At 45.9% G+C, this 12860-nt stretch overlaps 1 protein-coding gene across 1 annotated transcript in view; it reads left to right on the forward strand.

Moving 5' to 3' along the window:
* Positions 1–12860, forward strand: part of CLIP2 (CAP-GLY domain containing linker protein 2) — a gene marked incomplete at its 3' end in the record, with an annotated part of 57698 nt that overhangs the window by 34331 nt on the left and 10507 nt on the right. The window contains exons 5-9 of the mRNA XM_009869925.1: positions 801–998; positions 2146–2249; positions 4156–4216; positions 8394–8498; positions 10073–11017. Of these exons, the coding sequence (XP_009868227.1) occupies positions 801–998; positions 2146–2249; positions 4156–4216; positions 8394–8498; positions 10073–11017 (1413 nt within the window). The remainder of the gene's footprint in view (positions 1–800; positions 999–2145; positions 2250–4155; positions 4217–8393; positions 8499–10072; positions 11018–12860) is intronic.

Here is a 12860-nt window from a genome sequence, read left to right on the forward strand (position 1 = left end):
TTTGAAGAGCTTGAGCTGCCATTTACAATGAACAGAATTGGTTCTGTTTAGCTCACACCAGGACAGGGATGAATCTCAACTCCACTGTTGAGAGCAGGTTTCGTACAGGATCCCTGCAGAAAACTGCGATTGCTTCTTGTCCCCCGTGACTCTGTGGCAGGGTGCTGCTGTACTCAGCAGCTACGCGAAAGCTCCTACAAGGACTGAGTTTTACTGTGGAGGGGTGACACCGTCCTGGATCACATGCCCTTGTGCTTTGGCAGATATTCAAGAAAGCAGACACTGGAGCAGGCAGCAATATTATTAAAAGCTCAGACTCTGCCGTAGTGTGTGCTGCAGAGCACCTGCAGTCATCTTGGCTGGGACGAGGGTGCAGTATCCATTCCTGGGAGCAGATCCAAGTAGCCCATACCAGGCTCCAGCTCAGATCAGTCCTCCCAAGCTGAGCTCACTGCTTGGGACTGCACCAGTGCAGGTCATCAATAAAATATATTTAAGAAGGCAGATGATACAGTGCATGATAATCTCTCCTGACTCGGTTCCCACCCCACATCCTATCCTTTGGGAAACAGTCCTTTCATTGCAGTGTAGAAGAGCTGTTGAGCTTGTGAGCAGTGTCCAGATGTTTTGCACACTTGTTAACCCCACTTGTAGAGTCCAGAGCTGGAGCTGCAGCTTTGTACAGCTTAAAAAACGATCAGTAGATGAGCTGCATTCTAGATTTAACAGGGAACTTCAAGCTATTCTAGGCTGGGAAGGACATAGCTTTACCCCTGTCTCTTTTTAACCCTTTTTTCCAGCTGACTGAGACCTCTTCTCGATATGCCCGGAAAATCTCTGGCACCACAGCTCTCCAGGAGGCGCTGAAGGAGAAGCAGCAGCACATCGAACAGCTACTGGCAGAGCGTGACTTAGAGCGGGCTGAGGTTGCCAAAGCCACCAGCCACATCTGTGAGGTGGAGAAAGAGATTGCCATCATGAAGGCCCAACACGAGCAGGTAGGAGATGACGTGACTTTATCAGCAGTATCTGATATCCTCTGAAAGTTTCAAATCATGACGTTACCACTGTATAACCTCCTGGTGTGAAACCTGGGCTCTGAACTTCTGCCTTTTATGTGACGACAGCTTACTGCGTGGTGGTTTAAACTAGGAGGCTATTCCTCCACTCTTGCCAGTGTCATCTGCTCTCTCTGCCACAAGGCAGGAGTAGAAAAAGGGCTGTGCCAGAAAAAAAAAGGCAGTAGATAGTTTGTGTTTGGCAGATCAATACGTTTGAATGCTGAAATGCAAGTGGAGAACAGACTTGTTCCCCTTAGCCACCCGGTCTGGCCCTGGCTGTGACTGCATTGCAGTGGTTTTTTGATGCTATCAGACACTGCTGAGAACATCAGCTCAGTTCATATGTCACTGCTTCCTGCCAGAGAGGATGTTTTTATTACATTAATGAAGTCAAGAGTTCTGTAAGGAAAACAGGCTGATCGTATTAACTGCCTTTTTTTTTTTTTCCTCAAATGTTTGTACAGAAGTTATTTTATGGACTTGAATGTTTAAAGAGAGGAGTTGTGTTTGTGCTGTTCATCAGTACGTGGCTCTTCAGTAACTGCTGTTGTCCTGAATTCCTTGCTCATCTTTGTAAACCCCAGTGAGCTACTAGGGAGCAGGGATGGACTGTATATCTTTGTGTGATGATTGCCTGTCAGAAATGCAGGAGAAATTGGCAAGTCAACTGTGTGTCTTCCTTGTGTGTAGTATTTCCCAGTAATTACCAGTAACAAATGAATTAATGCAAGTCTGAAATGTCTCTCTTGCTTTGTAACCAGGGCTGAGTTGCACTTGGTAACCTCAGACCAGATTTTTGAAACTGTTCAGGCATCAAGGTCTTAGCTCTCAGTCAGAGCTGGCTTCTCCAAAGGACTCAAGTCAGAGAGATGTTCAAATTTACAGCTGCTGGATATTGAGTGGTTTTGTTCTTTTTAATAGCTACATACCGGTCTCTTTGGAAAATCTACCTCCTCACCATGGCATCCTCTGAAATAGATTGTCAAAACCTTCTTCTGTTCCCTTGTTCCATTCCTTTTTTAAACATCTCTAGACTTCAAACGTTGCTAACTTTTGCTCAGACTTTGTTTATTTTTTGCTGCAGTACGTGGCAGAGGCAGAAGGAAACCTCCAGCGAGCCCGAGCACTGGTGGATGGGATGCAGAAGGAGAAGATTGAGCTGTTGAACCAGCTGGAAGAGGAGAAGAGGTAAAGCAGGAGGTGAAGTCAAGGGGGAGTTGAGGCTCTTGCCCAAGAACATTGCCCAACAGTCTTCATCCTCCTGCTGGGTAGTGAAGTTACTGAGGTTCTCAGATGTCTTCCCTGGTGTTTGGTTTCCAACACAAATCAGGCAGAAGCAGAACTAGTTGCCTGAGGGAATGAGGGGCTCCAGTGAAATCAGTTGCTCTGCACTTTGATACCCTCACCAAACTCAGCTGTGTAAAATGGAATTACTCTGGAAAGGTGGGATTAACTCATGGCGAGGGTGTGGAAAGGGACAAAGCCTGTCCTTCAGATGTTCCTGGCTAAGGATGCAGTATGAAATAACAGTCCTGGATAATAAACAGAACTGTGCAAGTTGGGCCATCCCAGACCCCTAACCTTTCTGTCCAATCCATCTTTGCTAAAGACCACTTCTTCCCCTTCTCATTGTGACATGCTGGAAATGCCTTCTGAGGAAGGGAAGGCAAACTGGAGCCTGATTGTAATGCAATTCATCATCTCCCCACATCCCAGAGGCCCCATCCATGTGTGGATGATGCTGCTTACATTTCCTCTCTGGATAAGAGTGAAGATCTGCTTGTCACACTTGGAGTCCAATTGCTCCATATATTTTGAATTAAATTCTTCAGTGGGAATAGAAAGATGTTTCTGTCTATTAAGTAACTGAAAATAGCGTTGATTTCAGTAGAATGATGCCCCTCCTGAGGATGAATTGTTCTGTGGTGCATAAGTCTCCCCATTCTCGTGGTAGGCAGCTCAGTTTCCCAGCTCCAGGAGGCCCTTTAACCCAAGACAGCTGAGTTCTTTCCCAAATATCAACAGTTGCCTCCTCTAATTAGAGGAGGTTTAGACAAGGAAGCTTGTTTATGAAGTTAGATATGTGCACTTACAGCTATTTTTATCTGTAATGGAATCACAGTCCTTACATCTGGCTGCCAGCTCAACATCTTCATTATTGCCTTTTTTTCTTCTTTAAATCAGTAAAGAGAACAAAGAGGACTGAGTTTAGCAGAAAATTATTTTACATCGTTACTGAATTTTCTCTGCAGGCTTTACGAAAGAGTCCTAGGCACGTCTGCATTTGTGCGTGTGGTTTTATGTGCGTTTATGCATGACTGGCCTGTACAGTGGCCTATACTCTGCCAGAGTAGCTCACCACCTCCACTTTGTGGAAGCATTAAGTATCACCCACCCTCTGCCAAGGAGGTCTGCCGATTCCCTCGGAAGATTTTCCTTGGACCCCATGCATTTGATACCTGAGTGGCCCAGTGCTCAGCTGCAGGATAATGAAGTCTAAATCACCGAATTATTGAGGCTGGAAAAGGTCTCCGAGATCATCAAGTCCAGCCTGTCCCAGCAGCCTCACATGGGCCAGACCAGGGCACCAAGTGCCACATCCAGCCTGTCCTTAAACCCCTCCCGGGATGGTGACTCCCTGCTGCCCTGGGCAGAGCATCTCCATGAGACCCAACCCCAACCTCCCCTGACGCAGTTTCAGGTCGCACTCTCTCATCCTGTCACTGGTTGCCCAGGAGAAGAGCCCAGCTCAACACCCACCTGACTACATCCTCCCTTCAGGTGGTTGTAGAGAGTGATAAGGTCCTCCTGAATCTCCTCCAGGCTGAACAACCCCAGCCCTGGTGAAACCTGGTTGTAGCTTTCATGTCTTGCTGAGAGGCAGTGCAGCAGAAACAGCATGTTTTGCAAGAAGGCAAACGTTTGCTGTGTGGAAAGCTTGCTTATTTACTGCCTTGCTCTGTGGGTCTTGCTGTTTTTACTTGTGCTGAGCTGTTTGTATACAAAGGTTGTCTCTGTCCGGCTCCTCTCGGACCTTGGTTGTGCGCTGGTTTGGATGTTACTGATTGTTCTTTGTGTATTTTCCCCTCCGCAGGAAAGTGGAGGACTTGCAGTTCCGCGTGGAGGAAGAATCCATTACGAAGGGGGATCTGGAGGTAATTCCTAACACCCTTATCAAAGCGTGGGGTCAAAACCTGAAATGGCATGTGGGGCCTCGCTTGAGTAATTCCTGCCACCTTTTGCTCAACTCTGAACAGTACAATTATCACGGCTTTGGATCTGCTGTGAACACCGCGATGTAAGCTGTGAAGACTGTTCTTTGTGTGTTGCCCAATCACTAATAATGCCAGGAGCTGCCTAGAATTAATCACATGCAGCTAGGCTGGCTGGAAATGTCGCCTTGAGTTGCCAAGCCACGTTAAAAATCTGACTGTATGGGAGTGCATTTCAACATATGTTTTTCCACTCTAGAAATGAATAGACTGCTCAGTCACTGTCCCTGCAGCGTCCTGTTCTAGCAGCTAACGGGCAGGCACAGCCTCCCAGTGAGGTACTGGTCTGTTCCAGCCAAAATGCCGTGTATCGTTTGACCTGCTGTACCCTCGTGTGAAGTCCTCTGCCAGCGAGCGTGGGGTTTGACATGAGGATACAACAGTTTCAGAGTGATGCTCGTGCAATGGATGTTGTGTGAATCAACAATGCTGGGAGCTTGCCCTCGAGTGAGAGGCTTTCCTGCCCGGGCAGGGAGGGGAAAGGAAAAGAAAATATTTCTGTGAAAGTGGCTCTGCACCACGTGTGTAAATCAGGACTTGCCCATGTCTTTAGCTGGAGTGCTAGGCTAGTGACTGCTGGAAACCGCCAGGTCAGGGGACCTGCTCCTGTGCTGCTCTGTCAGTCATATCGATAAAAGCACAGAAAAATGGGAAAACTAGGCAACGGAGTGTGTTGCTATGGATTTGACCCTCTTGACATAACCCTTTCCTCTTTATCCAGAAGCTGAAGCAGTGCAATGTGTTTGACACAGACTATAAAGCACACTTGCAGCAGACTTTTGCTAAAGGACAGCAAGTACAGTTCCTGCCTAGTGTGTAAGTGTGAAATCAGATTTCTGTTGAATCCTGAGCTTAGGTGACAGTGCTTTAGGGCAGGGTGGTTGATCCATCCATCATTCCCTTTGAGAGCAGGGAATTGCCCCTGTGTCAGCTCTACGTGTTTAAGCCTGTCTGTGTAATAATGGCAATGGTACCAGGGCTAGCTAGCAGGTATATTTAATAAATTTTTAAAACTTGATTTAGGAGGATGGTGATGCAGAGAATGGGATGATGCTCGGTGGCTCCAACACCAGTGACAGTGCAGACACCATCAGAGGGCTTCACTGTGCTCAGTTTTTACATTCTGTCCTGTCTAATTTGAGTGCTCAGACTGGATGATCAACCAGCTGGAGTTAAATCTCACCTTCCTGCTCTGCTGTGGAGACAGTTAGGATTTCCAGAAGCAAGTAATTCACTTAAAGAAAAAAAAAAAATCTCTCGTTGGAGATCAGAGAGATAAGTACTTCTTCACATTGCAGTATGTTTCCTTGGAAATGGTTGTTGCTGGTATTCTTCATATAAAATCACAACGTCAACCAGTGACTGCTAGTATGGCCCTTCACATCCCTAGCTTAGTTCAACTAACTAGCTAACCCAGTTAGTTCAACTAGCCACCCAAATACCAAAAGCAAAACCCAGTGGTGGTTGTCTTCCCTTCTCTGGTCTTATAGACCCTTACACCAACAGCCCTCTTTGGAAGAGATTCTTTATCCCACATTAACACCTGGTAACAGATGTGATGGTAAGAAAAGATTATCTCCTCTGTGGTCCCTGAATCTGGGGTTTCTGCTGAAGGCTAGGTTAAATCGTGTGTATTTCTCAAAATATCATGTAGTTTTTCAACAAAGCTGGGACTCTCATATGTTGAGTGGAGTGAGCAGCATCCCAGGAAGCACTTTGATCCAAGAAATCCATCTGTCTGAAGCCTGGAGAATATGGGTCTGGTTTTTGGAGCCCTGAAAGAGAAGGGAGTTGCTGCAGGTTTAGCTTTGAAATGTAGTTGTGAATTCCACCCATTTTTGATCCTCCTTGCCAATGTTGATGCTGTAAGTGCTTTGGAAGGTGAAAAGCAATTGTGGGAGAACAAAATCTTTTAAGAAAGGCTTTTTATGGTGGAAGCCTGGGGTATTACGGAAAATATTAACCTCTTGAGGAGCTCTCTGATGCTCATCTCTTGGAAGCGGCCTCGTACCTTGAACACCAGTGGGAAGTCAGTTTGTAATTTATGAATAGTAATCTAAGGCTAATAGCAACAAGTAAGAACTTCCTCAAAGTGCAGAAAACTTTGGATTTGAGTCACTGAGTGACCAGGCAAACCAATTGGCGTAAAATAAGAAATAACACAGGACCTGATTCAAATCTGAAGTGAAGCTGTATTTAAGGATGGTAAAACAGCTGCTCTAACTTTTTTCCCTGATTCTTTTTCTCCTCTATTTTCATGTCTTTTCCCAGACTTGGAAAATAGCAGGATTGGTAGATACTGAGCAAACTTGGTTGGAAACTTGAGTGTCAACCTCAGGAGTCTTGACGGGCTTTCTCTGAGAGGTTCAGAGATTAGATCTGTAACAGGCTCCAGGTAGCCAATATCTGATATGTGACACCAGTTCAGGTGATTTCAAAAGTCTGCGCTGCTGAAGTTTCACTTGGGACTTTTGAGCTAAGTGTAAACTCAGAAAAAATCATTATTATCAGTGGAATAATTACCCCTGTAAATCAAACCAAGCCTGGAGCTTTATCTTGAGATGTGGATCTTTGGCTCTGCAGAGAGCGAAGAAGCCACTCAGTACTAAATTATTATTTATTTATTTTTATTAGGATGGATTCAGCCAACTTTTGCACTTCAGTGGTATTATCTGGAGATTTTGGTAATGTTTGGGGTTTTGAGACTACATCTTTTTTTCTTCCTTCAGGGGTCAAACAGACCATGTAAAATATGGAGTAGTCTGAATATATCTGGTAGTTGAGATCTTGACCACCTATGACTACATGTGTAATGATACCTTTCAATCTGTAAGAGAAAATATAGATTTTTACAAACTTCAGTATCCACTGTTTCTACAAAACTAACCAGAACTTGTAGGAAAGGACAGAAAAATCAGTAAAACTGGTTCCAATAGAAAGAGGGGGAAGGAAATAATTACACAGAAAATGAAGGGCAGAAAACAAAAAGTAATTCTATTCAGGTTTATTTGCTTTTTGGTAGGTCCGGTTTAATTTAAAGGAAAGCATTGGCTTTGTAGGCTGAAAAAATGTGAAGGCCAGAGCCTGCATGTGGTTTTCCTGTGTCTCCTCTCTGCTTTTATTTATGGGAAATGTTACATGATATCACAGTGGTCGTTCTAGAATCCTGAAATTTGCCTCCAAGCGCAGCTGCCATGGTCCTTCTGCTTTAAGAGTAGAAGAAACTGAAGCAATGCCCTGAGTCAGTGCTCCTGGGTTTGGGCAGGTTACGTAAACTTCTTGTACTTAATCTAATCGTCTGTCTAAAAAAAAAAAAAAACCACAAAGGAAAAAAGCAAAACCAAACCGAAAAACAGTTCTGTTTTCTTGTGTACAAGGCTGTTAGAGTTCTAACGTGCAAAAATCACTTTTGGAATTCGTAGCAGCCCTATTCTGACCTAAAGCACTCATTTATATAACAGTTTAGTGTCTAAATTCCTCTGGTTTGCTTTCAGTGCAGTGTATTTCTGGTTGTAGCGACGTGCTGCGTACAGTATGACCTGCTTTTTTTCCCCCACTTAGCGCAAGGTTCAAGCTGTCTCCAGAGCCAAAAGAGGATGGGAACTTCCAACTCTTTTCAGTCTGCCTTGTGATTCTTCTCCAGGAGAGATGCGGAGAATCAGGGCAAGGTCTTTGCATTCTCTTACGTGGTGCAAGGGTCTTGCTTAGTGGTCTGCAGCGGCGGGAGCTTTGCTCGTTAGGAAGTCTTGATGCAGGAAAACACTGAAGCAGCTTTCTAATGCGGAGGGATGCTTTCCCATCACAGTTTCTATTTTCTTGTGAATAGCCGCTACGAGTGCCATGTAAAATCCCGTAGTGACCGTTTTCTGTTTGGTTGGATTTTTCCTGCTTGTTTGGATCTTTATTCTCCTCCTGTTGTGAACTGCCTTTCCTTGTCTTGTACACTGAAGATGATGTTGCAGCCTTCTCTTTCACTCTCTCTCTCTCTCTCCCCTTCTCTCTCTCTCTCTCTCCCCCCCTTCCCCATCTCCACTGTTCTTTTTTCCCTATGTGTGACCAGACTCAGACGCAGTTGGAGCATGCCCGAATACGGGAGCTCGAGCAGAGCCTGCTGTTTGAGAAGGCACAGGCTGAAAAACTCCTCAGAGAATTAGAGGACACCAGGGTAATCGACCCCCACTTGCCCTGCCTGCAGAACAGCGCGCTTGGCCCCTGCGTTGATGCTCATGACACCTTGCTTTGGGTTTCTTTCATTTGGTTTTTACGGGGTTGGTTGATTTTGGCTTGAATTTAGGCTTCCCTGATTATTTTTGGTTGGTTTTTTGTTTGGGTTTTATTTGCTCTCTCTCCTAGAAATAGTGGTACGATATAATTTCTAGCTTTGCTTCTTGCGTGGGGACTTGTTTCTCGGATTGAGTTTGCTTCTCTGCCCCATGCCACCATTTGACACATGAGCTCTTCACACTTCATCTTCCAATTAACCCGCCCGAGTAATACTTGCACCCTGCACAATTCATCCTGCCTTGAGGCTCCCCAGGGCCGCGATAGGAAATACCATTGCGATCAACATTCCCTTTGTCCCCCCCTCCAGTCGTGGGAGCTGCCATCTGAAACAGAAGATGCTGGTGAGTGCGGGAGGACTGGCTCTGGTCCCTGGCCGTGCCAGATGAACAGCACACCTGATCCTAAAAGCAGCCAGATGTGGAAAGGGCTTTTTTCGTGCTGGTGTGGCGTGGGAAATGGCAAACTTGCTGCAGTGAGCGTGCCTCTCACCAGTGTGTTTCAGAGCTGTGGAAAACAAATGTGAGGTTCTGCGAATGGGCTTAAATGGTTTGGACGCCCTGTGCCCATCTAAAATGAAAACCACCCGGCCTCCTGGGCTGATGACGGTGGGGGAAAATGGCAATTGAAGTGAAGTGGAATTGATCGCTTGTGTTTTGGCTTGGTTGCCTTGTTTCTTCTGCCTTTTTCTAATGTTTCATCCAGTCAAATCTCTTCTTCTCCATCCATAGCTGCAGCACCCTGAACTCCCTGTGCCTGGCAGGCAGTTCAGCCCTGCGAGGTTGCATTCAGATCGTAAGACATTGATCCATAGCCCTTATGCTCAATGTTAGCCATGGCCAGATTTATTGTCTTGCATCCTCTAGCCTCCTGCATTATTTTTCCTTGGCTAATAAACTCTAACAAGTACTCGTGTAAAAAAAAAAAAAAATCCCTTTTCCTTTTTACACCAGGGTAAACAAATTCCGAAGCAGAAGAGAGGTCTGTAGGCTGAGGATTGCTGAGCAATAAAGGAAACGTGATACGCTTAATGCTGGTTTTCAACGCTTGTGACATTCCTGCATGTGCAGCCACATTTCCTCTATGCATCATCTTGGCAAGATGCCTGCTCTGGAAATATAATGCCCTTTCAGGACATTATTTTTCTTAAGCCACTGTTGCTCTCTAGCGAATTGCAAGGGTTGTTTCCAAGATGCCTGTTTTTCTGTGGAAAACGAGGGGTTCATATTAAAACCAAACAAACTGTAATTGGCACAAAGACATAAGAGTTAGAGTTATCAGTGATGGTTACCCTGGTGCAAAACTGCACAGGTTGGAGGGTGCTGGGCATTTTTTGCTGTTTATTTGAGCTTTAACCAATGTACTTTGGATTCACTTCCGCTGGAGCACACTTGATTAAGCAGAAAGGTGCAGCGATGAGGAGTGGGGACTGACTTTGTCTTCTCTCTCATGTTGCAGCTGACCACGGTAGCAGAGAAGTCCAGAATCTTGCAGCTGGAGGAGGAGCTGAGCCTCAGGCGCAGCGAGGTGGATGAGCTTCGGCAGTGCCTCAGGAGCTCGCACCAAGCAGAGACGCCCGAGCACAATCTTGGCTTGCAGTCCGAGGCCCTTCGTCTGCGAGATCAGCTGCTCTCTGCCAACAAGGAGCATCAGAAGGAGAGCAGCCAGCTAAAGGAGAAGTACGAGAAGACATTAAAGAAGTACCAGCAGGAGATGGAGAAGCTGAAATCTGTCAATGAGAAGTACTCTCAGGAAATCGTTGACCTAAAACAGAAAGTTCAACAAGCCACTAATGAGAACATGGGGCTCATGGACAACTGGAAGTCCAAGTTGGACACGTTAGCTTCTGACCACCAGAAGTCTCTAGAGGACCTGAAAGCCACATTGAACACGGGCTCCGACACCCAGCACAAGGAGATTGTGGAACTGAAGGCAGTGGTGGAGAGTATAAAGATGGAGCACCAGCTTGAGTTGGAGAACCTGAAAGCAAAGCATGACATTGAGACGGCTGTTCATATAAAAGAGAAAGAGAGTCTCAAACTGAAGTTGCAGGAGGCTGTGGATGAAGTGGAAAAAAGCAACAGCAACTGGAAAGTGCAACTGGAAACCAAAAGCAATCAGCACCTTCTTGAGCTCCAAGATGTGAAGGACAAGTGTCGAGACGCTGAGCTCAGGGTGCATGAACTGGAGAAACTTCATAGCGAATATAAAGATCAGACACAAGCGATAGCTTACTTGAAAGAGCAGATTTCTTTGGCTGAGAAGAAGATGTTGGACTATGAAACGTTACAGAAAACAGAAGCACAGAGCAAACAGGAGATCCACAGATTGCAGGAAAAAGTGCTTGTCTTAGAGAACAAGCTGCAGTCCATGGAGGCCCTGCATCCTTCTCAGCATGCAAATGTATGGCTTCTGGGTCATGCTGCTTGGTTATGGTCACTGTCAGCAATCCTTCCTAAGCGTAACCCTCAGCTGATGCCTTGTGCACTTTTCTTTTATGCCTTGAAGTGTCTGGATGTTTTTACCTTCCATTGAGAGCGCTTTTTTTTCTGCACCACATCTCGATGCCGAAGGTGTCTCCCCACTCTTGAAAGCCAGTACAGTGGCACAGTTAGAAGAAATAACAGTCAAGAGAAGCCAGTGGGCAACATCTGGGCTTGAAGGCCCAGGAGTGCTGTGCCGGCAGAGTAGGGCTGTTGTGGTTTGTCAGAATGGGCAAACAGCGTCCTTAGCTGAAAAAGCATTATTTCTACAGTACAGCTGTTGTCCTCCTGCAGCAGCCTTTGTGTATTACTGAGCGAGGCCTTGCAGGGGTAGGCAGAGGACAGGGTGGGAGAAGAGTCGTTGCCTGTGCTGAGATAGAGCAAGTAGCTTGCTCGGCACGTGGAGCGTGGTTTGAAAACCTCGGTGCGGGGCTGAGCTCGTGGGGTTGGGTGGGAGGTGCGTGCTGGCAGCACAGCAGACACAGGGGACACGGGGAAATGTTGACTTTGAGGATTATGGTGGGAGAGCTACGAGCAAGGGTCAGGAAGTGAACTGCCTGATTGAATACGAGTCCCTAGCCTCTCGGGGAAGGCTAGGATCAAAGCAGTAATAAAAAAAAGAGGTCAATTTGCTGTGGCCTTTGTGCCTTTTTAAGTCATCCTCTCTGATTTTGGGGGATTTTTTTGCTGTTTGCCACAGGGTGCCATCCTGCCTTTGTGCGTGGCACAGGGACGCGTGGCTGCCTTTGCACTAGTGCAAGGGGGGAAGATTGCTACTCACGGCTCAAAGCTGGACCCCTGTTTGTGTTTGGGTTTCGCCTGAGAAATGAGCAAAACCCCAACTTAGAGCTTGTCCCTGTGGGGATGCAGAAAATGCAAATAAGCCGTGAAATGTGCACTTTTTAAGAATGCTCATTTAAAATCTGTGGCTGGCGATGTAGTCACCATTCCAGACCGAGGTGCCACTGACATGAATAAAATGCCCACGTTTAATTTTGTTGGCATGAACAGCCCCGTTGAAATTGCTTCCACCTCTGGGCAACAAAGTCAAGCCCATGAATTAGCGTTGGCCAGATCAGAGTTCCCTGCCTGCAAAAAAAGGACAGGAGACGCAAACGCCCAAGGAGGAATCTGCAGCATTAATGATGCTTCAAGGGTTGTTCGACATGTTTCATCTAGTAATGACATTTGTGAGCAATAAGTACAGCCAGGGCCCTGGGAAAAATGGGTTGTTATTACAACATGTCACATATTATAGCCAATATTCAAACAGGAACGAATGTGAAAGAAGAAGCTGGAGGCATGTTCCAGAGCCATTTAGATAAATGGGAGAGCTCTGAAACATACTGATATTGGATTAGAACCAGGGAGTCTTGAAATAATTATTTTAACTATGTGTTGATTAAAATCAGGAAAATGTGGGAAGAAACGCATGGGTGAAAGCTTTTGCATATCACAAGGCAATTCTGTTTTTAAATGTCTCAGCTAGTTTAATGTGACTGCAGTATTAACTGTCCAAATATTTTAAAAAAACAAACAAACGTGTCTTGTGACCGTCTTTCCCAGACCTTCAAGTGAGAACCGCAACTGCGCTTCCAAAGAGCAGTTAAATGGCTTTTCCCTACCAAAAGTACATCAGGAGGCTTGTTTCCCCTTTGGGTGTGCTCCTGCTTCTGTTGGATGTATCCTGCAGCTCATTCCAGCTCTCGGGGACTCACTTTGGGGCTCTCAGTGGTCACGACCACGGCAACTGCTCGATCTGG

The sequence above is a fragment of the Apaloderma vittatum genome, unplaced genomic scaffold (assembly GCF_000703405.1).
Source record: "Apaloderma vittatum isolate BGI_N311 unplaced genomic scaffold, ASM70340v1 scaffold6145, whole genome shotgun sequence".
In the NCBI taxonomy this organism is placed as follows: Eukaryota; Metazoa; Chordata; class Aves; order Trogoniformes; family Trogonidae; genus Apaloderma; species Apaloderma vittatum.